The following is a 24873-nucleotide window of genomic DNA, read 5'->3' on the forward strand; positions in this document are numbered from 1 at the left end:
TAGATGGGGACCGATTGGTGGAGATTTCACTTCAGGACAAATGGATGGTCTAAAATATACAAACTCCGCTACCCGGGGCACCGGACCATGCAAAACGAGCTCGCCCATTTGTCACTCAATGTAAAATGTTTGCTAGCCTTGTGCTATCGAATAAAGATCAGAGTCCAGCCTTCACACACCAACCAATGAGCAGCCAGTGAACATGACCGGAAATGTAGCAATTTCTCGCCGCAAAGGATTTTGGGATATCACCGGAAGCAGTAGCTAGGTTTTCGAAGTGTCCTTGTGCACTCACCTCGAAATTAACACGTTTGCCAAAATGTACAAGCAACTTATGGTAAGTGTTCAATATTATTTGTTCGAACTTTTCATGGCTAACGTTACTGCAATTACCTGACGTCTCCTCAATTATTAACTAGCTAGCCTAGCTAGTTACATCGGGGTAGTTGGCTAACTAGCTAGCATTCTTGGGCTGCTAATGCTAGCTATCACCGGTTATTTTAAAATTGCTTGATAAAATCAGATAGACTTCTGATCTAAACACACAGTATTTTATTGTTAGTTAGCTACTTAACGGTAGTAGCAAATCAATCAGGTCGACCTAGTAAAAGCGTGCCCCTTAATCTCAGCTACAGTGAACAAGTAAGTGAAAAACAGTGAGGGCAAGTGTAGAGGTCGCATAGGGCTACTAAAAGTCACAACATGAGAAGTCACATTTCCTTGTTTTTTTTAACAATACATTTTATTTGATCACAAGGTACAATCATTGATATGTATGAAGTTTATTTATATATGTATATATACACACACACACACAATGTGCAATATCCACATAAATAGTTAGATACATAGGTACCCCAATTCTGATATACCTTCCACCAATCGTTCCCCATCCACACCAGATCTTTTTCAGAACTTTTCTTATTGGTCAAAAGACCAGAACTGGGCCACTTTATTTTATTTTTTATTTTTTTTGAAAGTGAAAAACGGACAAGTTTTTATTTTCGTCAAAAACAACTGTAAATCGAAGTAGAGCGTTTGATATGACGGCCTCCACATGCGCAGTTTGGCGCGTGACGAACGTTAGACCCGTGAGGTGTTTCTACGCATTAGTTTCGCTCGCCAACGTTGCCATGACATCGCCTACAAGCGTGATGAGGGATTTAATTTAATTTATTTTTTATTTTTATTATGAACACGACAAATACAAAAAAACGGAAATTTACAAACAAGAGTACATAAACCTAACAGACAGAACAGGACCACCTGTCCAAACGCAGCCCAACTGATGTGTTCCAAGATGGCATAGCATTCAAGAAATGAAAGGGGGGAGAAAAACAGAATAGTCACCTATTTTTTTAAAATGTATTTTAATTCACCTTTATTTAACCAGGTAGGCTAGTTGAGAACAAGTTCTCATTTGCAACTGCGACCTGGCCAAGATAAAGCAAAGCAGTTCCACACATACAACAACACAGAGTTACACATGGAATAAACAAACATACAATCAATAATACAGTAGAAAAATCTATATACAGCATGTGCAAATGAGGTAGGATAAGAGAGGTAAGGCAATAAATAGGCCATGGTGGCAGAGTAATTACAATATAGTAATTGAACACTGGAGTGGTAGGATGTGCAGAAGATGAATGTGCAAGTTGAGATACTGGGGTGCAAAGGAGCAAAATAAATAAATATATACAGTATGGGCATGAGGTAGATTGGATGGGCTATTTACAGATGAGCTATGTACAGGTGCAGTGATCTGTGAGCTGCTCTGACAGCTGGTGCTTAAAGCTAGTGGGGGAGGTAAGAGTCTCCAGCTTCAGAGCTTTTGCAGTTCGTTCCAGTCATTGGCAGCAGAGAGCTGTAAGGAGAGACGGCCAAAGGAAGAATTGGCTTTGGGGGTGACAAGTGAGATATACCTGCTGGAGCGCATGCTACGGGTGGGTGCTGCTATAGTGACCAGTGAGCTGAGATAAGGCGGGGCTTTACCTAGCAGAGACTTGTAGATGACCTGGAGCCAGTGGGTTTGGCGACGAGTATGAAGCGAGGGCCAGCCAACGAGATCATACAGGTCGCAGTGGTGGGTAGTATATGGGGCTTTGGTGACAATACGGATGGCACTGTGATAGACTGCATCCAATTTGTTGAGTAGAGTGTTGGAGGCTATTTTTGTTAATGACATCGCCGAAGTCGAGGATCGGTAGGATGGTCAGTTTTACGAGGGTATGTTTGGCAGCATGAGTGAAGGATGCTTTGTTGCGAAATAGGAAGCCGATTCTAGATTTAATTTTGGATTGGAGATGCTTAATGTGAGTCTGGAAGGAGAGTTTACAGTCTAACCAGACACCTAGGTATTTGTAGTTGTCCACATATTCTAAGTCAGAACCGTCCAGAGTAGTGATGCTGGACGGGCGGGCAGGTGCAGGCAGCGATTGGTTGAAGAGCATGCATTTAGTTTTACTTGCATTTAAGAGCAGTTGGAGGCCACGGAAGGAGAGTTGTATGGCATTGAAGCTCGTCTGGAGGTTTGTTAACACAGTGTCCAAAGAAGGGCCAGAGGTATACAGAATGGTGTTGTTTGTGTAGAGGTGGATCAAAGAATCACCAGGAGCGAGAGCGACATCATTGATGTATACAGATAAGAGAGTCGGCCTGAGAATTGAGACCTGTGGCACCCTCATAGAGACTGCCAGAGGTCCGGACAACAGGCCCTCCAATTTGACATACTGAACTCTATCGGAGAAGTAGTTGGTGAACCAATCTAGGCAATCATTTGAGAAACCAAGGCTGTTGAGTCTGCCAATAAGAATGTTGTGATTGACGGAGTCGAAAGCCTTAGCCAGGTCAATGAATAATGCTGCACTGTAATGTCTCTTATCGATGGTGGTTATGATATCGTTTAGGACCTTGAGCGTGGCTGAGGTGCACCCATGACCAGCTCGGAAACCAGATTGCATAGCGGAGAGTTTACGGTGAGATCCGAAATGGTCGGTAATCTGTTAACTTGGCTTTCAAAGACATTAGAAAGGCAGGGTAGAATAGATATAGGTCTATAGCAGTTTGGGTCTAGAGTGTCTCCCCCTTTGAAGAGGGGGATGACCGTGGTAGCTTTCCAATCTTTGAGAATCTCAGACAATACGAAAGAGAGGTTGAACAGGCTAGTAATAGGGGTTGCAATAATTTCGGCAGATAATATTAGAGAGGGTCCAGATTGTCTAGCCCGGCTGATTTGTAGGGGTCCAGATTTTGCAGCTCTTTCAGAACATCAGCTGACTGGATTTGGGTGTGGGGGAGGTTTGGGCGAGTTGCTGTGGGGAGCGCAGGGCTGTTGACCGGGGTAGGTGTAGCCAGGTGGAAAGCGTGGCCCTACTGGGGTTCCAAGTAGCAGAAGTCCAATTGGCAAAATGGGTATAGTGGTCCAACTAGATAGCTAGCAGGCTGCGGTTAGCAGAATGGGCCTTCAGGGGACGTCGCACCTGTTGGGATCCTCGGGCAGATTTTGTCGGTATTCCAGTCGTGAAGGATCGGCGGGGTTCCGTGCCCCGTACCGGCAGTAGAAGGGTTTTGGATATTGTAGCCGAGGAGTGGGCTTCAGGAGTAGCCCAGGAGCCCTAGTCCGGAGATAGGTCTAGCGTGGGCTAGCCCCAGGCTAGTTGGTGCTTGCTCCGGGATGGAAACGATTAGCCAGGAGTAGTCAACCCGGGTTACGGTTAGTTAGCTGCCATGATCCAGATGAAAGGGTTCAGAGTTTGCGGTAGGAATCTGGGGATATGGAGAGAGAAATAGGTCCCGTATGCTCTGGTTTGAAACGCGTTGTACGAACTGGCGAGAGCTTTCCGAGCTAAAGGTTAGCTGACTGATAGCTGGTAGCTAGCTAGCTAGCTTCAGTTGAGGTATTCCAGTTCGGAGTTAAATAGAAATACTTTAGAAAAAAACAGATCCACACCACATTGGGTGAGGCGGGTTGCAGGAGAGTATTTTGAAGTTGAGGTTTAGGAAAAATATTAAAAAGAATGCGAAGAAAAAGATATATACATGGGACAAGACAAAGACGTCTGACTGCTACGCCATCTTGGATCTACTTTTCTTTATTTATTTTTATTTTTTTTGACTACTTCTGGCAGAGTATTATTATCTAAAATACCAGCAATGGAACATTGCTGTGGGGACTTGCTTCCATTCAGACACCAACATTATTCAGGTCAGGCACGCAGTCGGCGTTCCAATTCATCCCAAAGATGTTCGATGGGGTTGAGGTCAGGGCTCTGCAGGCCAGTCAAGTTCTTCCACACCCGTCTCGACAAACCTTTTGTGTATGGACCTCTCTTTGTGCACAGGGGCATTGTCATGCTGAAACAGGAAAGGACTGTGTATATATATATACAGGCCTCTCTCGTCTTTTTAAGTGGGAGAACTTGCACAATTGGTGGCTGACTAAATACTTTTTGCCCCACTGTGTGTGTGTGTGTGTATGTATATATATATATATACACACACACACACACAGTGGGGCAAAAAGTATTTAGTCAGCCACCAATTGTCGCACTTTCTCACATTAAAAAGACGAGAGAGGCTGTAATTTTCATCATAGGTACACTTCAAACTATGACAGACAAAATTAGAAAAAAAATCCAGAAAACACATTGTAGGATTTTTAATGAATTTATTTGCAAATTATGGTGGAAAATAAGTATTTGGTCAATAACAAAAGTTTCTCAATACTTTGTTATATACCCTTTGTTGGCAATGACAGAGTCAAACGTTTTCTGTAAGTCTTCACAGGTTTTCATACACTGTTGCTGGTATTTTGGCCCATCCTCCATGCAGATCTCCTCTAGAGCAGTGATGTTTTGGGGCTGTTGCTGGGCAACACGGACTTTCAACTCCCTCCAAAGATTTTCTATGGGGTTGAGATCTGAGGACTGGCTAGGCCACTCCAGGACCTTGAAATGCTTCTTACAAGCCACTCCTTCGTTGCCTGGGCGGTGTGTTTGGGATCATTGTCATGCTGAAAGACCCAGCCACGTTTCATCTTCAATGCCCTTGCTGATGAAGGAGGTTTTCACTCAAAATCTCACGATACATTGCCCCATTCATTCTTTCCTTTACACGGATCAGTCGTCCTGGTCCCTTTGCAGAAAAACAGCCCCAAAGCATGATGTTCCACCCCATGCTTCACAGTAGGATGGTGTTCTTTGGATGCAACTCAGCATTCTTTGTCCTCCAAACACGACGTTGAGTTTTTCCCAAAAGTTATATTTGTATTTTGGTTTCATCTGACCATATGACATTCTCCCAATCTTCTTCTGGATCATCCAAATGTCTCTAGCAAACTTCATACGGGCCTGGACATGTACTGGCTTAAGCAGAGGGGACACGTCTGGCACTGCAGGATTTGAGTCCCTGGCGGCGTAGTGTGTTACTGATGGTAGGCTTTGTTACTTGGTCTCACGTCTCTGCAGGTCATTCACTAGGTCCCCGTGTGGTTCTGGGATTTTGCTCACTGTTCTTGTTGATCATTTTGACCCCACGGGGTGAGATCTTGCGTGGAGCCCCAGATCGAGGGAGATTATCAGTGGTCTTGTATGTCTTCCATTTCCTAATAATTGCTCCCACAGTTGATTCTTCAAACCAAGCTGCTTACCTATTGCAGATTCAGTCTTCCCAGCCTGCTGCAGGTTTACAAGCGAGCTTTGACAGCTCTTTGGTCTGCCATAGTGGAAGTTTGGATGTGACTTAGGTGTGGACAGGTGTCTTTTATACTGATAACAAGTTCAAACAGGTGCCATTAATATAGGAACGAGTGGAGAAAGAGGAGGCTCTTAAAGAAGAAGTTACAGGTCTGTGAGAGCCAGAAATCTTGCTTGTTTGTAGGGGACCAAATACTTATTTTCCACCATAACTTGCAAATAAATTCATAAAAAATCCTACAATGTGATATTTCTGGTTTTTTTCTCATTTTGTCTGTCATAGTTGAAGTGTACATGATGAAAATTACAGGCCTCATTTTTAAGTGGGAGAACTTGCACAATTGGTGGCTGACTAATACTTTTTTAGAAGTATTTGAGACACTGCCGATTTTGCAGGTTTTCCTACTTACAAAGCTATGTAGAGGTCTGTAAATTTATCAGGTATACACTTCAACTGTGAGAGACGGAATCTAAAACAAAAATCCAGAAAATCACATTGATGTTGTTAAGTAATTAATTTGCATTTTTATTGCATGAATAAGTTTGATCGCCTACCAACCAGTAAGAATTCCGGCTCTCACAGACCTGTTAGTTTTTCTTTAAGAAGACCTCCTGTCTTCCACTCATTACCTGTATTAACTACACCTGTTTGAACTCGTTACCTGTATAAAAGACACCTGTCCACACACTTCAATCAAACAGACTCCAACCTCTCCACAATGGCCAAGACCAGAGAGCTGTGTAAGGACATCAGGGATAAAATTGTAGACCTGCACAAGGCTGGGATGGGCTACAGGCAATAGGCAAGCAGCTTGGTAGAAGGGCAACAACTGTTGCGCATCTATTAGAAAATGGAAGTAGTTCAAGATGACGGTCAATCACCCTCGGTCTGGGGCTCCATAGCAAGATCTCACCTCGTGGGGCATCAATGATCATGAGGAAGGTAGGATCAGCCCAGAACTACACGGCAGGACTGGTCAATGACCTGAGAGAGAAGCTGGGACCACAGTCTCAAAGAAAACCATTAGTAACACACTACGCCGTCATGGATTAAAATCCTGCAGCGCACGCAAGTCCCCCTGCTCAAGCCAGCGCATGTCAGGCCCGTCTGAAGTTTGCCAATGACCATCTGGATGATCCAGGAGAGGAATGGAGAAGGTGATGTGTCTGATTAGACAAAAACTCTATTTTTGTATCAACTCAACTCGCCGTGTTTGTGAGAGAAATAGAAGGATGAGTCAACCCCAAACACCATCCAACGTGAAGCATGGAGGTGGAAACATACATTCTTTGGGAGATGCTTTCTGCAAAGGGACAGGACGACTTGCACCGTATTGAGGGGGAGGATGGAAGCTGGCCATGATATCGCGAAGATCATTTGGCCAACAACCTCCTTCCTCAGTAGAGCCATTGAAGATGGGTCGTGGCTTGGGGCTTCCAGATGACAACGACCGAAACACACAGCCAGGGGCAACTAAGAGAGTGGCTCCGAAGAAGCAATCTCAAGGTCCTGGCAGTTGCCTAGCCAGGTCTCCAGACCGAAGCCCAATAGAAAACTTTGGAGGAGTATGACAGTCGAAACTGAAGGTCTGTATGGAGGAGTGGGCAGAAAATCCCTGCTCAGTGGTGCAACAACCGTCAAAGAACTAAGGAAACGTACTGATCTCTGTAATTGCAACAAAGGTTTCTGTACCAAATATTAAGTTCTGCTTTTCTGATGTATCAAATACTTATGTCATGCAATAAAATGCAAATGAATTACTTAAAAATCATACAATGTGACTTTTGTTTTAGATTCCGTCTCTCACAGTTGAAGTGTACCTATGATAAAAATTGCAGACCTCTACATGCTTTGTAAGTAGGAAAACCTGCAAAATCGGCAGTGTATCAAATACTTGTTCTCCCCACTGTATATATATACACACACACAAGAAAAAAATTAAACTCTGTATGTAATCAGACACTGGTATCGGTTTCAACAAAAGAAAGAAAAGTTTGCCATATCTTAAAATAAAGTTGTGGATCCACGTAGGGTACATTAAGTTTTCTCCAAAGTGAGACTTTGTAAAATGCTATTGACCCATTGATTGTAAGCTGGTGAGTTTGGGTTTTTCCATTTGGTCAAAATCAGGTTTCTGGCAATAAGCCCAGCATATGCCAAGGTATTTGATTCCACCTTTACTATTCCAGAACTACCAACAGTTGTCCCAAAGATGGCTATCAGTGGTTCAGGACTTATACATACGTCGCTATAGCCTTTCGGACACAACCAGAACATATGTTTATGAGTTGCAGTGTTATATTGGCATCATTCACATTTGGTGTCAACTTGGTGTCAACAAGTTCTATGTATCACTTCAAAGTGTGTAACAACATGCCTGTTACATATAGAAGGAACTTTGATCCCAACTATCAGTTGAAATTTCGATTCCTAAATCCTCTTACCAAGTTGGTCTCAATGATTGTAGGCATGGAGTGCCAACAATTAATAATTTTGAGTACACAGTTGATAGACATCCTTTTGCAGATGTTGGTTTTACTTTTGACAATATCATCCAAAATGGTGTGAGATGGGACCTGTGGGAAATCAATTGGGCTCAAAAAAATGACAATCTCTGGCTGGTAAGTACATAAATAAATAGTTATTTGAAATATTTAATTTATTTAAAATATATTCAAATCATTTGATTTGTCACATGTGCCGAATACAATACAGTGAAATGCTTACTTACAAGCCCTTAATCAACAATGCAGTTTAAGCAAAAAAACAATACAAAAAAAAGAAATAAAAGTAACAAATAATTAAAAAACAGCAGTAAAATAACAATGGTGAGGCTATATACAGGGGGTACCGGTACAGAGTTAATGCGGGGGCACCGGTTAGTCGAGGTAATTAAGGTAATATGTAGGTAGTGTTATTAAAGTGACTATGCATAGATACTAACAGAGAGTAGCAGTGGCGTAAAAGAGGGGGGATGCAAATAGTCTGGGTAGCCATTTGATTAGATGTTCAGGAGTCTTATGGCTTGGGGGTAGAAGCTGTTTAGAAGCCTCTTGGACCTAGACTTGGTGACCGGGTGCCACTTGCCATGCGGTAGCAGAGAGAACAGTCTATTACTAGGGTGGCTGGAGTCTTTGACTATTTTTAGGGCCTTCCTCTGACACCGCCTGGTATAGAGGTCCAGGATGGCAGGAAGCTTGGCCCCAGTGATGTACTGGGCCGTATGCACTACCCTCTGTAGCGCCTTGCGGTCGGAGGCCGAGCAGTTGCCAAACCAGGCAGTGATGCAACCAGTCAGGATGCTGAAAAGGCAGTGTGGAGTGCAATAGAGATTGCGTCATCTGTTGGGGCGGTATGCAAATTGGAGTGGGTCTAGGGTTTCTGGGACAATGGTGTTGATGTGAGCCATGACCAGCCTTTCGAAGCACTGCATTGCTATAGATGTGAGTGCTATGGGTTGGTAGTCATTTAGGCAGGTTACCTTAGTGTTCTTGGGCAGAGGGACTATGGTGGTCTGCTTGAAACATGTTGGTATTACAGACTCGGACAGGGAGAGGTTGAAAATGTCAGTGAAGACACTTGCCAGTTGGTCAGCGCATGCTCGCAGTACACGTCCTGGTAATCCATCTGGCCCTGTGCCTTTGTGAATGTTGACCTGTTTAAATTATGCAAATGCAGTGGTGTAAAGTACTTAAAAATATTTTTACTTAATTAAGTAGTTTTTTGGGGTATCTGTACTTGACTTTACTATTTATATTCATGGCAACTTTTACTTCACTACATTCCAAAAGAAGATTATGTACTTTTTACTCCATACATTTTCCCTGATAACCAAAAGTACTCGTTACATTTTGACAGGAAAATTATCCAATTCACACATTTATCAAGACAACAGTCCTGGTCCTCCCTACTGCCTCTGATCTGGCAGACTCACTAAATACAAATGCTTTGTTTGTACATTATGTCTGAGTGTTGGAGTGTGCCCCTGGCTATCCGTAAAGAAATATATAAATTAATGGTGCCGTTTGGTTTGCTTAATATAAGGTGAAATTATTTATACTTGTACTTAAGTATCAAAAGTCGAAGTGAATTTCAGCAATTACATTTAATTGAGTACTTTTTCCACCACTGTGCAAAAGTAACACCTTTGTAGAGGTCATAGTAATTTCACATCATTTTATCTCCATATATCATTTTGTCTGCAGGGGATGGTGGAAATAGATGGTTACAAACTAAAGGGGAGTAGGGAAGAATCTCTCCAAGTTCAGCCTTACATGCTGACTACACCGGGCACGTGGATGGTGATTTTTGTCCATCCACACTAGATGCGATCAGGACACGCAGGCTGTAATATCAAAATGAACTCTGAACCAACTATACTGAACAAAAATATAAATGCAACGTGCAACAATTTCAAAGATCATATGAGGAAATATATTCATTAGCCCCTAATCTATGGATTTCACGACTGGGAATACAGATATGCATCTGTTGGTCACATATACCTTTAAAAAGATGGACCTCAGGATCTCGTCACGGTATTTCTGTGCATTCAAATTGCTATAGATTAAAATGCAGTTGTGTTTGTTGTCCGTAGCTTATGCCTGCCCATACCACGCAACGCGGCCGGTGAGGTCAGCATGTTGGGTTATTCAATATCTTCAGAGTTTGTCTGACCAGGTAATTCTTTCCAAAGGCAGTTGCAAGGGGAGAGCATACGATAGCTCTTAACGATGTGGCCATACAGCATTTGGATTCTACGATTGCCCACTCTGGAGTTAGAGTCATGAGGATGAATCCAAAACATATTACAAATGTTTGCAGCCCCATAATATTTCTGAAAATGAAGGAGCCCCAAACCCCCTAGTTCTTTTGGTTTTTGCAGTATGGCTTTACGGATTCGTTGCTTTTTATTATTCCATATAAACTCTGAGCTCATTGTGTCCAGCATCTTTAAAAATAGTTTTGGGTATAGCAATTGGGATACACCCGGAAAAATGTAGGAATTTCAGTTGGACGTTAATTTTTATAAAATGTATTCGACCCATAACTGATATTGGTAGGGTTGACCATTGTATCAGGTCTTTCTTAGTCATTTCCAATTGCCGCATGAGCTTTTCCTTTAGGTATGACGAGGTTGGCTTAACAGTAATTCCTAAGCATCTAAAATGATCTGTAACGATTTTAAATGGGACATTTAAGAGTAGTATTAGACAGTAGTCTTTGTAATTGGGTACAGTTAACTTTTGCTTTAATTTAGTATGTATCCTGAGATTAAGTAAAAATGTTAAGGACCAGTGGAATGGAAGCAACCGGTTCTGAAATTTATAAAAGCAAGTCTTCTGCACATACACTGCCTGTTTTGTCCTCTCTTTTCACTCCACTAATATTTCCATTGGCCCGGATTGAGATGGCCAGAGGTTCTATCGCAATGGCAAATAGGAGCCCCAAAAGTGGGCACACTAGCCTAGTTTCACGTTTTAGTGAGGAAATATTGTGATTTGTGTCCATTCATTCTTACTGAAGCACATGGTAAAGCGTACAATACTTTTACCAAAGGAAATGAAATTGCAGCCAAATCCACCTTTTCATAACGTTGCAAAGCGGTAATTCCATTTGTTGTTGTTGTATAAGTCAGATGGGAACCCGTCAGGTCCAGGTGACTTATTAGTTTGCGTTGATTTAATAGCTTCTTTTTTTTTCATTGACACTTAGACACTTGTCAAAGAGCTATCTCGAGAATCAAGAGTGTGTAATGAGAGTTTAAAAAAAATAAAAAAATATTCAATTATTAAGGGAGTGTTTCCAATAGATTCTGATATAAATTAAAATACGTTTTTGAACACTCGGTTTATTTCATTGTCACAGGTGGCCATACCATTACTGTCATTTATTTGTGCAATTGTATGCGATGCGGCAGATCGATGTATTTGTTGAGCTAGTATTTCACTGGCTTTTTCTACCTGATTCGTAATGTTAATGGGTCTTTCTATAAGTAATAGGGACATTGTGAGACATTGGGGTCAATGTTTCAAAATGTTTTGAAACAAAATAAGTGATATATATATATATATACAGTGGGGCAAAAAAGTATTTAGTCAGCCACCAATTGTGCAAGTTCTCCCACTTAAAAAGATGAGAGAGGCCTGTAATTTTCATCATAGGTACACTTCAACTATGACAGGCAAAATGAGAAAAATCCAGAAAATCACATTGTAGGATTTTTAATGAATTTATTTGCAAATTATGGTGGAAAATAAGTATTTGGTCACCTACAAACAAGCAAGATTTCTGGCTCTCACAGACCTGTAACTTCTTATTTAAGAGGCTCCTCTGTCCTCCACTTCGTTACCTGTATTAATGGCACCTGTTTGAACTTGTTATCAGTATAAAGACACCTGTCACAACCTCAAACAGTCACACTCCAAACTCCACTATGGCCAAGACCAAAGAGCTGTCAAAGGACACCAGAAACAAAATTGTAGACCTGCACCAGGCTGGGAAGACTGAATCTGCAATAGGTAAGCAGCTTGGTTTGAGGAAATCAACTGTGGGAGCAATTATTGGAAATGGAAGACATACAAGACCACTGATAATCTCCCTCGATCTGGGGCTCCACGCAAGATCTCACCCCGTGGGTCAAAATGATCACAAGAACGGTGAGCAAAAATCCAGAACCACACGGGGGGACCTAGTGAATGACCTGCAGAGAGCTGACCAAAGTAACAAAGCCTACCATAGTAACACACTACGCCGCCAGGGACTCAAATCCTGCAGTGCCAGACGTGTCCCCTGCTTAAGCAGTACATGTCCAGGCCCGTATGAAGTTTGCTAGAGAGTCTTGGATGATCCAGAAGAAGATTGGGAGAATGTCATATGGTCAGTGAAACCAAAATATAACTTTTTGGTAAAAACTCAACTCGTTGTGTTTGGAGGACAAAGAATGCTGAGTTGCATCCAAAGACACCATACCTACTGTGAAACATCATGCTTTGGGGCTGTTTTCTGCAAAGGGACCAGGACGACTGATCCGTGTAAAGGAAGAATGAATGGGCAATGTATCGTGAGATTTTGAGTGAAAACCTCCTTCCATCAGCAAGGGCATTGAAGATGAAACGTGGCTGGGTCTTTCAGCATGACAATGATCCCAAACACACCGCCCGGGCACGAAGGAGTGGCTTCGTAAGAAGCATTTCAAGGTCTTGGAGTGGCCTAGCCAGTCTCCAGATCTCAACCCCATAGAAAATCTTTGGAGGGAGTTGAAAGTCCGTGTTGCCCAGCAACAGCCCCAAAACAGCACTGCTCTAGAGGAGATCTGCATGGAGGAATGGGCCAAAATACCAGACCGTGTGTGAAAACCTTGTGAAGACTTACATAAAACGTTTGACCTCTGTCATTGCCAACAAAGGGTTATAACAAAGTATTGAGAAACTTTTTATTGACCAAATACTTATTTTCCACCATAATTTGCATAAATTCATTAAAAATCCTACAATTGTGATTTTCTGGATTTTTCTCATTTTGCCTGTCTATGTTGAAGTATACCTATGATGAAAATTACAGCCTCATCTTTTTAAGTGGGAGAACTTGCACAATTGGTGGCTGACTAAATACTTTTTTGCCCACTGTGTATATTATATATATATACACAGTGGGGAGAAAAGTATTTGATACACTGCCGATTTTGCAGGTTTTCCTACTTACAAAGCATGTAGAGGTCTGTAATTTTTATCATAGGTACACTTCAACTGTGAGAGACGGAATCTAAAACAAAAATCCAGAAAATCACATTGTATGATTTTTAAGTAATTAATTTGCATTTTATTGCATGACATAAGTATTTGATACATCAGAGAAGCACAACTTAATATTTGGTACAGAAACCTTTGTTTGCAATTACAGACATCATACGTTTCCTGTAGTTTTTGACCAGGTTTGCAACACTGCAGAGGGATTTTGGCCCACTCCTCCATACAGACCTTCTCCAGATCCTTCAAGTTTCGGGGCTGTCGCTGGGCAATCGGACTTTCAGCTCCCTCCAAAGATTTTCTATTGGGTTCAGGTCTGGAGACTGGAAGGCCACTCCAGGACTTGAGATGCTTCTTACGGAGCCACTCCTTAGTTGCCCTGGCTGTGTGTTTCGGGTCGTTGTCATGCTGGAAGACAGCCACGACCCATTCTCAATGCTCTTACTGAGGGAAGGAGGTTGTTGGCCAAGATCTCGCGATACATGGCCCCATCCATCCTCCCCTCAATACGGTGCAGTTGTCCTGTCCCCTTTGCAGAAAAGCATCCCCAAAGAATGATGTTTCCACCTCCATGCTTCACGGTTGGGATGGTGTCTTTGGGTTGTACTCATCCTTCTTCTTCCTCCAAACACGGCGAGTGGAGTTTAGACCAAAAGGCTCAATTTCTGTCTCATCAGACCACATGACCTTCTCCCATTCCTCCTCTGGATCATCCAGATGTCATTGGCAAACTTCAGACGGGCCTGGACATGCACTGGCTTGAGCAGGGGGACCTTGCGTGCGCTGCAGGATTTTAATCCATGACGGCGTAGTGTGTTACTAATCGTTTTCTTTGAGACTGTGGTCCAGCTCTCTCCAGGTCATTGACCAGGTCCTGCCGTGTAGTTCTGGCTGATCCCTCACCTTCCTCATGATCATTGATGCCCCACGAGGTGAGATCTTGCATGGAGCCCAGACCGAGGGTGATTGACCGTCATCTTGAACTTCTTCCATTTTCGAATAATTGCGCCAACAGTTGTTGCCTTCTCACCAAGCTGCTTGCCTATTGTCCTGTAGCCCATCCCAGCCTTGTGCAGGTCTACAATTCTATCCCTGATGTCCTTACACAGCTCTCTGGTCTTGGCCATTGTGGAGAGGTTGGAGTCTGTTTGATTGAGTGTGTGGACAGGTGTCTTTTACAGGTAACGAGTTCAACAGGTGCTAATACATGTAATGAGTGGAGAACAGGAGGGCTTCTTAAGAAAGACTACAGGTCTGTGAGAGCTGGAATTCTTACTTGGTTGGTAGGTGATCAAATACTTATGTCATGCAATAAAATGCAAATTAATTATTTAAAAATCATACAATATGATTTTCTGGATTTTTGTTTTAGATTCCGTCTCTCACAGTTGAAGTGTACCTATGATAAAAATTACAGACCTCTACATGCTTTGTAAGTAGGAAAACTTGCAAAATCGGCAGTGTATCAAATACTTGTTCTCCCCACTGTATATACACAAATTAACCCATAACTCCACCCTAAACAACAACATAAGTCTAGGACTATACATCCTTTAAGCAGGACTCATCTACTGTATCTAGCAGAAGAAGTATTTATAGGCCACTAGTTGGTCCACATATTATTACTTCAGTAATCATTGACAAACATTTTCATGTATCTTTTCCTGATCACCTGTTTTTTTTCAGGGTCTTCAGCAGCTGTCCAGGCGGACTATCTCCAGTAGTGCCCGCAGACAGGTGGACAACATGGTCAAAGAGAAGCAGAAGCTGTTCCAGGTAAGGCCTGGGTCGAGGCAAACGGGTGACGATGCAGCTGATGGTTCCCCTGAAGAGCAGTAGAAATGTGGAACTGAACACCTGTCTACCGAAGCTGAAATACTGTTTTTAAAAGTTAACAATTCTATCCTGGTTTAGTTTTATTTACCTAATTTGACAGTCAATGTGTGTTGATTCTTGTTTGACCAGTAATGGTACAGGAATGTTAAGGTTAAAGTTTGCACTTTATTCCCAGGTTCTGGAAACAGAATCTTATTTCCCCCCTTTGTAGCCTGAAAGATAAGTATGTGTTTGCTCACAGGGTTCACTCATAGTTTGGCCTGGACTAACACATTTTTGCATGCAGTATGATACGTTAACAGGCATCAGTCAACGCAAAATCAGACTTATGATATCCAATGCTTTGCTGATTCTTGTCTAACCTCTATGGTGTCCACAGCTGGCACTCACACTGCCTTAAAAATCATAGAGCTAAAGCAATGACTGCTTCTCGGCAATTTGTTGTTGAAATGCATTTTAGCCTAAGAAATTCCTGACCCTTTTAAGGGCACATGTTTATGATATGTGTTTCCGTTTGTATTAGGTTCAGCTATAACATCTCCCAAGCAGCACTTCGCTCTCCAAGAAGTAGCCTTGTTAAAACCATTTTAGTTGTTTTAATTGGGGTTATATACAGTGGCTTTCGAAAGTATTCACCCCCCTTAGCATTTTTCCTATTTTGTTGCTTTACAACCTAGAATTAAAATAAATTTTTTGGGGGATTTGTATAATTTTATTTACACAACAAAATAAAATAATTATATTCCCCACCGTCATTTTTTTTATTTATTTTTTATCTTTGACCATCATACTATTTGTAGTCTTGCCTGATGTCTACTTTTATTTTAATTAGCATTTTCAAATCTGATGGTAAATAGATTTTGAAGATGCTAAATATTTTTTCTGAAACAAACAAGGAATAACACAAAACTATTTCACCCCCCCCCCCCAAAAAAAGTTAATACTTTGTAGAGCCACCTTTTGCAGCAATTACAGCTACAAGTCTCTTGGGGTATGTCTCTATAAGCTTGGCACATCTAGCCACTGGGATATTTGCCCATTCTTCAAGGCAAAACTACTCCAGCTTCTTCAAGTTGGATGGGTTCCTGTTGGTGTATAGTAATCTTTAAGTCGTATCACAGATTCTCAATTGGATTGAAGTCTGGGCCATTCCAAGACATTTAAATGTTTCCCCTTAAACCACTCGAGTGTTGCTTCAGCAGTGTGCTTAGGGTCATCATCCTGCTGGAAGGTGAACTTCAGTCTCAAATCTCTGGAAGACTGAAACAGGTTTCCCTCAGGAATCTACCTGTATTTAGCACCATCCATAATTTCTTAAATTCTGGCCAGTGTCCCTGCTGATGGAAAAACATCCCCACAGCATGATGCTGCCACCATCATGCTTCACTGTGGGGATGGTGTTCTCGGGGTGATGAGGTGTTGGGTTTGCGCCAGACTTAGCGTTTTCCTTGATGGCCAAAAAGCTCAATTTTAGTCTCATCTGACCTTCCATATGTTTGGGGAGTCTTACACATTCCTTTTGTTCTTTAAGCAATGACTTTTCTGACCACCTTTCCGTAAAGCACAGCTCTGTGAAGTGCATGGCTTAAAGTGGTCCTATGGACAGATACTCCAATCTCCGCTGTGGAGCTTTGGTCTCTTTGTTGCCTCTCTGGTTAATGGCCTCCTTGCCTGGTCCGTGAGTTTTGGTGGTCAGGTTTGTTGTGGTATCAAATCAAAGTGTATTTGTCACGTGTGCCGAATACAACACGTGTAGACCTTACAGTGAAATGCTTACTTACAGGCTCTAACCAATAGTGCAAAAAAGGTATTAGGTGAACAATAAGTAAAGAAATAAAACAACAGTAAAAAGACAGGCTGTATTCAGTAGCAAGGCTATAAAAAGTAGCGAGGTTACATACAGACACCGGTTAGTCAGGCTGATTGAGGTAGTATGTACATGTAGATATGGTTAAAGTGGCTATGCATGTCTGATGAACAGAGAGTAGCAGTAGCGTAAAATAGGGGTTGGGGGGGCACACAATGCAAATAGTCCGGGTAGCCATTTGATTACCTGTTCAGGAGTCTTATGGCTTGTGGGTAAAAACTGTTGAGAAGCCTTTTTGTCCTAGACTTGGCACTCCAGTACTGCTTGCCATGCGGTAGTAGAGAGAACAGTCTATGACTGAGGTAGCTGGGGTCTTTGACAATTTTTAGGGCCTTCCTCTGACACGCCTGGTGCAGAGGTCCTGGATGGCAGGCAGCTTAGCCCCAGTGATGTACTGGGCCGTACACACTACCCTCTGTAGTGCCTTGCGGTCAGAGGCCAAGCAATTGCCGTACCAGGCAGTGATGCAACCAGTCAGGATGCTCTCGATGTTGCAGCTGTAGAACCTTTTGAGGATCTCAGGAACCATGCCAAATCTTTAGTGCCCTGAGGGGGAATAGGCTTTGTCATGCCCTCTTCACGACTGTCTTGGTGTGTTTGGACCATTCTAGTTTGTTGTGGACGCCAAGGAACTTGAAGCTCTCAACCTGCTACACTAGAGCCCCGTCGCTGAGAATGGGGGCGTGCTCGGTCCTCCTTTTCCTGTAATCCACAATCATCTCCTTAGTCTTGGTTACATTGAGGGATAGGTTGTTATTCTGGCACCACCCCACAAGGTCTCTGACCTCCTCCCTATAGGCTGTCTCGTCGCTGTCGGTGATCAGGCCTACCAATGTTGTTGCGTCTGCAATCTTAATGATGGTGTTGGAGTCGTGCCTGGCCATGCAGTCATGGGTGAACAGGGAGTACAGGAGCAGACTGAGCACGCACCCCTGGGGAGCTCTAGTGTTGAGGATCAGCGTGGCAGATGTGTTGCTACCTACCCTCACCACCTGGGGGCGGCCCGTCAGGAAGTCCAGGATCAAGTTGCAGAGGGAGGTGTTTAGTCCCAGGATCCTTAGCTTAGTGATGAGGTTTGGGGGTACTATGGTGTTGAATGCTGAGCTGTAGTCAATGAATAGCATTCTCACATAGGTGTTCCTTTTGTCCAGGTGAGAAAGGGCAGTGTGGAGTGCAATTGAGATTGCATCATCTGTGGATCTGTTTGGGCGGTATGCAAATTGGAGTGGGTCTAGGGTTTCTGGGATAATGGTGTTGATGTGAGCCATTACCAACCTTTCCAAGCACTTCATGGCTATGGACGTGAGTGCTACGGGTCTGTAGTCATTTAGGCAGGTTGCCTTTGTGTTCTTGGGCACAGGGACTATGGTGGTCTGCTTGAAACATGTTGGAATTAGACTCAAATCAGGGACATGTTGAAATTGTCAGTGAAGACACCTGCCAGTTGGTCAGCACATGCTCACAGTACACGTCCTGGTAATCCGTCTGGCCCCGCAGCCGTATGTATGTTGACCTGTTTAAAGGTCTTACACACGTCAGCTACGGAGAGTGTGATCACAGCTGATGCTCTCATGAATGCCATGAGTGTTGCTTGCCTCGAAGCGAGCATAGAAGTGATTAGCTCATCTGGTAGGCTCGTTTCACTGGGCAGCTCGCGGCTGTGCTTCCCTTTGTAGTCTGTAATAGTTTGCAAGCCCTGCCACATAAGACGAGCGTCGGAGGCGGTGTAGTATGATTCAATCTTAGCCCTGTATTGACGCTTTGCCTGTTTGATGGTTCGTCGCAGGGCATAGCAGGATTTCTTGTAAGCTTCCGGGTTAGAGTCCCGCACCTTGAAAGCGGCAGCTCTACCCTTTAGCTCAGGTCGAATGTTGCCTGTAATCCATAACTTCTGGTTGGTGTATGTACGTACAGTCACTGTGAGAACAACGTCCTCGATGCACTTATTGATAATGCCAGTGACTGATGTGGTGTACTCCTCAATGCCATCGGAAGAATCCCGGAACATGTTCCAGTCTGTGATAGCAAAACAGTCCTGTAGTTTAGCATCTGCTTCATCTGACAACTTTTTTATAGACCGAGCCACTGGTGCTTCCTGCTTTAATTTTTGCTTGTTAGCAGGAATCAGGAGGATAGAGTTGTGGTCGGATTTACCAAATGGAGGGCGAGGGAGAGCTTTGTACACGTCTCTGTGTGTGGAGTACAGGTGATCTAGANTTCCAGTCTGTGATAGCAAAACAGTCCTGTAGTTTAGCATCTGCTTCATCTGACAACTTTTTTATAGACCGAGCCACTGGTGCTTCCTGCTTTAATTTTTGCTTGTTAGCAGGAATCAGGAGGATAGAGTTGTGGTCGGATTTACCAAATGGAGGGCGAGGGAGAGCTTTGTACACGTCTCTGTGTGTGGAGTACAGGTGATCTAGAATTTTTTTTCCCCTCTGGTTGCACATTTAACATGTTGATAGAAATTTGGTAGAACTGATTTAAGTTTCCTGGCATTAAAGTCTCCGGCCACTAGGAACGCTGCCTCTGGGTGAGTGATTTCCTGTTTGCTTATTTCCTTATACAGCTGACTGAGTGTGGTCTTAGTGCCAGCATCTGTTTGTGGTGGTAAATAAGCAGCTATAAAATGTGTAGCTGAAAACTCTCTAGGCAAGTAGTGTGGCCTGCAATTTATCACAATATTCTCTACTTCAGGCGAGCAAAATCTAGAGACTTCCTTAGATTTCGTGCACCAGCTGTTGTTTACAAATATGCACAGACCACCCCCTTCCCTGTGCAGCGTATATCCCGCTAGCTGAATATCCATGTCGTCATTCAGCCACGATTCCGTGAAACATAGGATATTACTGTTTTTGATGTCCCGTTGGTAGGATATTCGTGATCGTACCTCGTCTAATTTATTGTCCAATGATTGCACGTTGGCGAGTAGTATTGACGGTAGCGGCAGCGTTCCCTCTGGCCTTCTCCGGGTTCTGACCAGCCATCCGGCTCTTTGTCCTCTGTATCTGCGTCGCTTCCTCTTGCAAATAACGGGGATGTCGGGCCTATGGGGTGAATGGAGAATGTCTTGTGCGTTCTCCTTGTTGTAGAAAAATTCTTCATCTAATCCGAGGTGAGTGATCGCTGTCCTGATATCCAGAAGCTCTTTTTTTGCCGTAAGATACGGTTGCAGAAACATTATATACAAAATAAGTTACAAATAACGCGAAAAACCCCCACATAATAGCACAATTGGTTTTGTTCGCCTGTAAAACTGCTGCCATTTCTTCCGGCGTCATTTTACTGCCACTACCAACTAGAGGTCGACCGATTATGATTTTTCAATACCGATTATTGGAGGACAAAAAAAGCCGATACCGATTAATCGGCCGATTTATTAAAAAAAAATATATATCATACACACACACACACACATTTTTGTAATAATGACACTTGCTACAATACTGAATGAACAATGAACACTTTTATTTTAACTTAATATAATACATAAATACACACACGCACACAGCTCTGAAGTGACAATGATACTGAAGAGTCAAATACTCTCAACTGTTTGAATAAAAATAGAGTTTAAGTTACCTGTGATGAATGTTGAAAACAAAAACTTTAATTTCTATATGCAGGAAATCCTATTTTAATAACGGGCATGGTAAGAATTGACAACCAAAGTGCGAGTCATAATTCCCATGACACCTAGCAAAATCTGAAAAGCGGTTCCTTCATTTATTCCATAGGATATTTTTAGATTCACTTAAAATAAGGTCTGTGTTTCGTGTAGGCTTACATCACTGTGCCAATTTTATAACTGTGTAGATATCCATAGGACAAGGTAACTCTGATCAATATTGGCTAAATATAAGCGAAGATATAAAAAAATTGTAGAGTGGATTTATGAAAATATGTTGACAAACGTTACCTTATCCTAGTGAGATTTACACAGGTATCAAAACGTCGAGGCGGTTTAAGCCTGCACGAAACACAGACCTTATTTGAAGTAGATCAAGACATTCTCTATGGAAGACATGAACGGTAAAATAACGAAGGAACCCCTTTCAAATTCAGCCGCAAGTTATTACAGGAATTATAACGCGTCGACTATTTCTCTCTAAACCATATACCTTTGACTAATCCGGAAACTATCACCTCGAAAACAAAACGTTTATTCCGTTCTGTATTTTATCTAACGGGTGGCATCCATGAGTCTAAATATTCCTGTTACATTGCACAACCTTCAATGTTGTCATTGAATTACGTAAAGTTCTGGCAAATTAGTTCGCAAAGAGCCAGGCGGCCCAAACTGTTGCATAAACCCTGACTCTGCGTGCAATGAACGCAAGAGAAATGACACAATTTCACCTGGTTAATATTGCCTGCTAACCTGGATTTCTTTTAGCTAAATATGCAGGTTTAAAAATATATACTTGTGTTTTGGTTTTAAGAAAGGCATTGATGTTTATGGTTAAGTACACATTGGAGCAATGACAGTCATTGATTGATTGTTTTTATAAGATACGTTTAATGCTAGCTAGCAACTTACCTTAGCTTACTGCATTCGCTAACAGGCAGGCTCCTCGTGGAGTGCAATGTAATCAATGCAAGATTGGATCCCCCGAGCTGATAAGGTTAAAAATCTGTCGTTCTGCCTCGTTCCTAGGCCGTCATTGAAAATAAGAATGTGTTCTTAACTGACTTGCCTAGTTAAATAAAGATTCAATAAAGGTGTAAAAAAAAAAATATATATATTTTTTTTAAATAAAATAATAATAAAAAAATCGGCAAATCGGCGCCCAAAAATACCGATTTCCGATTGTTATAAAAACTTTAAATCGTCCCCGATTTAATCGGTCGACCTCTACTACCAACAGACCTGTACTCAGGTGCCATATTCTTTCAATGTTTTTAATAATGGATTTAATGGTGCTCCGTGGGATGTTCAAAGTTTCTGATATTTTTTTATAACCCAACCCTGATCTGTACTTCTCCACAACTTTGTTCCTGACCTGTTTGGAGAGCTCCTTGGTCTTCATGGTGCCGCTTGCTTGGTGGTGCCCCTTGCTTAGTAGTGTTGCAATCTCTGGGGCCTTTCAGAACAGTTGTTCTGTAATATACTGAGATCATGTGACACTTAAAGTCCACCTGTGTGCAATCTATTTGACTAATTATGTGACTTCTGAAGGTAATTGGTTGCACCAGATCTTATTTAGGGGCATCATAGCAAAGGTGAATACATACGCACGCACCACTTTTCTGTTTTTTATTTTTTGAAACCGGTTATTTGTTTCACTTCATTTCACATGAAATCCAAATAAAAATCCATTTAAATTTCAAGTTGTAATGCAACAAAATAGGAAAAACGCCAAGGGGGATGAATACTTTTTCAAGTCTCACTGAATATTTGGGGCTTTGCCAGGTCTAATTATAGTGCCGTGCTGATGAATGAAATGCATCAACAAACATATTCAGGTGGTGCCATTTAAAATACTACTGCCACCACCAGCAGACCTGTACCCAGGCAGAATCATTTAGCTTTTGGCTCATTTGTTGCCCTAAAGGGCTTGTCAGTTTTCTGAATGCCGGATGATAATTTCCTCTTTGTGCAGGCAGATAACGGGATTCCAGTCCATCTGAAGGGAGGAGCCAAGGATGCTATTCTGTACAGGCTAACAATGGCCCTTACAGTCTTTGGTAAGTGCATTAACCTGAAATTGGGTATGTGAAATTGTACAGCCCTGATATAACCCTCCTTGATTGTAAGTGTTAATGGCATCTTTACGGCAGTTGATCAAGTAATCTTGACTGGAGTCATGTCTAACCACAAACAGTGGAGTCCAATGCCAGTTTCACACACATTTCTTGCTTTGCCTGTTATTTTCAAAATCTTTCCTATCTTTTCACAGGAAGTGGATTTGTCGTGTATGAACTCCTCAATGCAGCAATGCCCAAGAAGGCATGAGTGCCCTTGTCCATGTCCATCTCTACATTAATGCTCTCTGTTGTGCAGATGTATGATCTGGGAGATTATTTGTCCTGTCAATAATGCCAATATGTTTCATGCCTGGGATCAATATTTATTGATTGTACAATTAATGTACCATAGATAATAAAACAACTACAATACAAAGTCATATCCATGTGTATGTCTTCATTTTAAAATCTCAATTAATCTGATGTTGTCATAAACAGACAGCTTAAAATAAAAATATATAAAGCTTTGTATATGACAATAACGTTTTTAGCTGTGATTGTGCACATGAACCAATAAATTAACCGTTATATTGGATAGAAACCCCTGGGCCTATAGCCTAGTGGTCACTTCTGCACGTGAATGACTTTCAATGTGCTGTCCTATATGTATGTCCTGCTTTTAAACACTAGAGGGCCTCACTGACCAAGAAATGAGTGACATAATCTAGATTTGGTTTTAGGAAACTGGACTGACCATTTCTACTCCACGAAGATCCATTCAAAACGTTTACAATGAAAGGCAACACTGCCTCAATAATACCCAAACTATTCAAGGCTGTTCACATGGCCTACCTGACCTGTAATTACTTAATCAAGCGAAATGGTACTAAATAAGTAATATATTTTATTGTTTGTAATTTTCCTTAAATGTAGGACTGTTAGTGTGTTTTAACATTGGTGGCTCAACTTGGTTTACTACAATTTTCAATGCGTAAAAGTTGCCTGAGTGAGCGCATCTCGAGATCCACAAGAAAATCCACAAACGGATCTTTGGATGGTAAATTCAACAGATTTTTATTGATTGAACAAATACTTAAAATGAAATATAAAAAATATAGTTGACACCTATTTGACCATTATTTATTTATATATACACTAACGTTCAAAAGTTTGGGGTCACTTAGAAATGTCCTTGTTTTGAAAGAAGAGCAAATTTTATTCAATTTTAAAATAACATCAAATTGATCAGAAATACAATGTAGACATTGTTAATGTTGTAAATGACTATTGTAGCTGGAAACAGCAGATTTTAAAAAATGGAATATCTACATAGGCGTACAGAGGCCCATTATCAGCAACCATCACTCCTGTGTTCCAATGACACGTTAGCTAATCCAAGTTAGAAAACCCTTTTGCAATTATGTTATTATGAAAACTGTTGTTCTGGTTAAAGAAGCAATGAAACTGGTCTTCTTTAGACTAGTTGAGTATCTGGAGCATCAGCATTTGTGGGTTCGATTACAGGCTCAAAATGGCCAGAAACAAATTACTTTCTTCTGAAACTCGGCAGTCTATTCTTGTTTTAAGAAATTATGGCTATTCCGTGCAATAAATTGCCAAGAAACTGAGGATCTCGTACAATGCTGTGTACTACTCCCTTCACAGAACAGTGCAAACTGGCTCTAACCAGAATAGAAAGAGGAGTGGGAGGCCCCGGTGCGCAACTGAGCAAGAGGACAAGTACATTAGTGTCTAGTTTGATAAACAGACACCTCACAAGTCCTCAACTGGCAGCTTCATTCAATAGTACCTGCAAAATACCAGTCTCAACGTCAACAGTGAAGAGGTGACTCCGGGATGCTGGCCTTCTAGGCAGAGTTGCAAAGAAAAGGCATGATCTCAGACTGGCCAATAAAAAGAAAAGATTAAGATGGGCAAAATAACAGACGCAGGACAGAGGAACTCTGCCTAGAAGGCCAGCATCCCGGAGTCGCCTATTCACTGTTGATAGTCCCACTAAGCGCAAACCAGATGGGA

General features: G+C 42.0%; 1 protein-coding gene across 1 annotated transcript; it reads left to right on the plus strand.

The window, feature by feature from the left end:
* Positions 1–228: 228 nt before the first annotated feature.
* On the plus strand, positions 229–23276 carry LOC111963145 (cytochrome c oxidase subunit 7A2, mitochondrial). The gene is made up of 4 exons (XM_023986383.2): positions 229–337; positions 15132–15221; positions 22752–22836; positions 23049–23276. Exons 1-4 carry the CDS (start codon positions 320–322, stop codon positions 23102–23104), a joined length of 249 nt encoding a protein of 82 aa, XP_023842151.1. The 5' UTR covers positions 229–319; the 3' UTR covers positions 23105–23276.
* Positions 23277–24873: the final 1597 nt, after the last annotated feature.

The sequence above is a fragment of the Salvelinus sp. IW2-2015 genome, linkage group LG4q.2 (assembly GCF_002910315.2).
Source record: "Salvelinus sp. IW2-2015 linkage group LG4q.2, ASM291031v2, whole genome shotgun sequence".
Lineage (NCBI taxonomy): Eukaryota > Metazoa > Chordata > Actinopteri > Salmoniformes > Salmonidae > Salvelinus > Salvelinus sp. IW2-2015.

What these genes read in the sequence shown, in the direction of transcription:
- LOC111963145 (XM_023986383.2), top strand. An exon ending in AGAAGCAGAAGCTGTTCCAG is followed by an intron (nt 15,222 to 22,751) that starts GTAAGGCCTGGG and finishes CTCTTTGTGCAG; the next exon opens with GCAGATAACGGGATTCCAGT. An exon ending in AATGGCCCTTACAGTCTTTG is followed by an intron (nt 22,837 to 23,048) that starts GTAAGTGCATTA and finishes ATCTTTTCACAG; the next exon opens with GAAGTGGATTTGTCGTGTAT.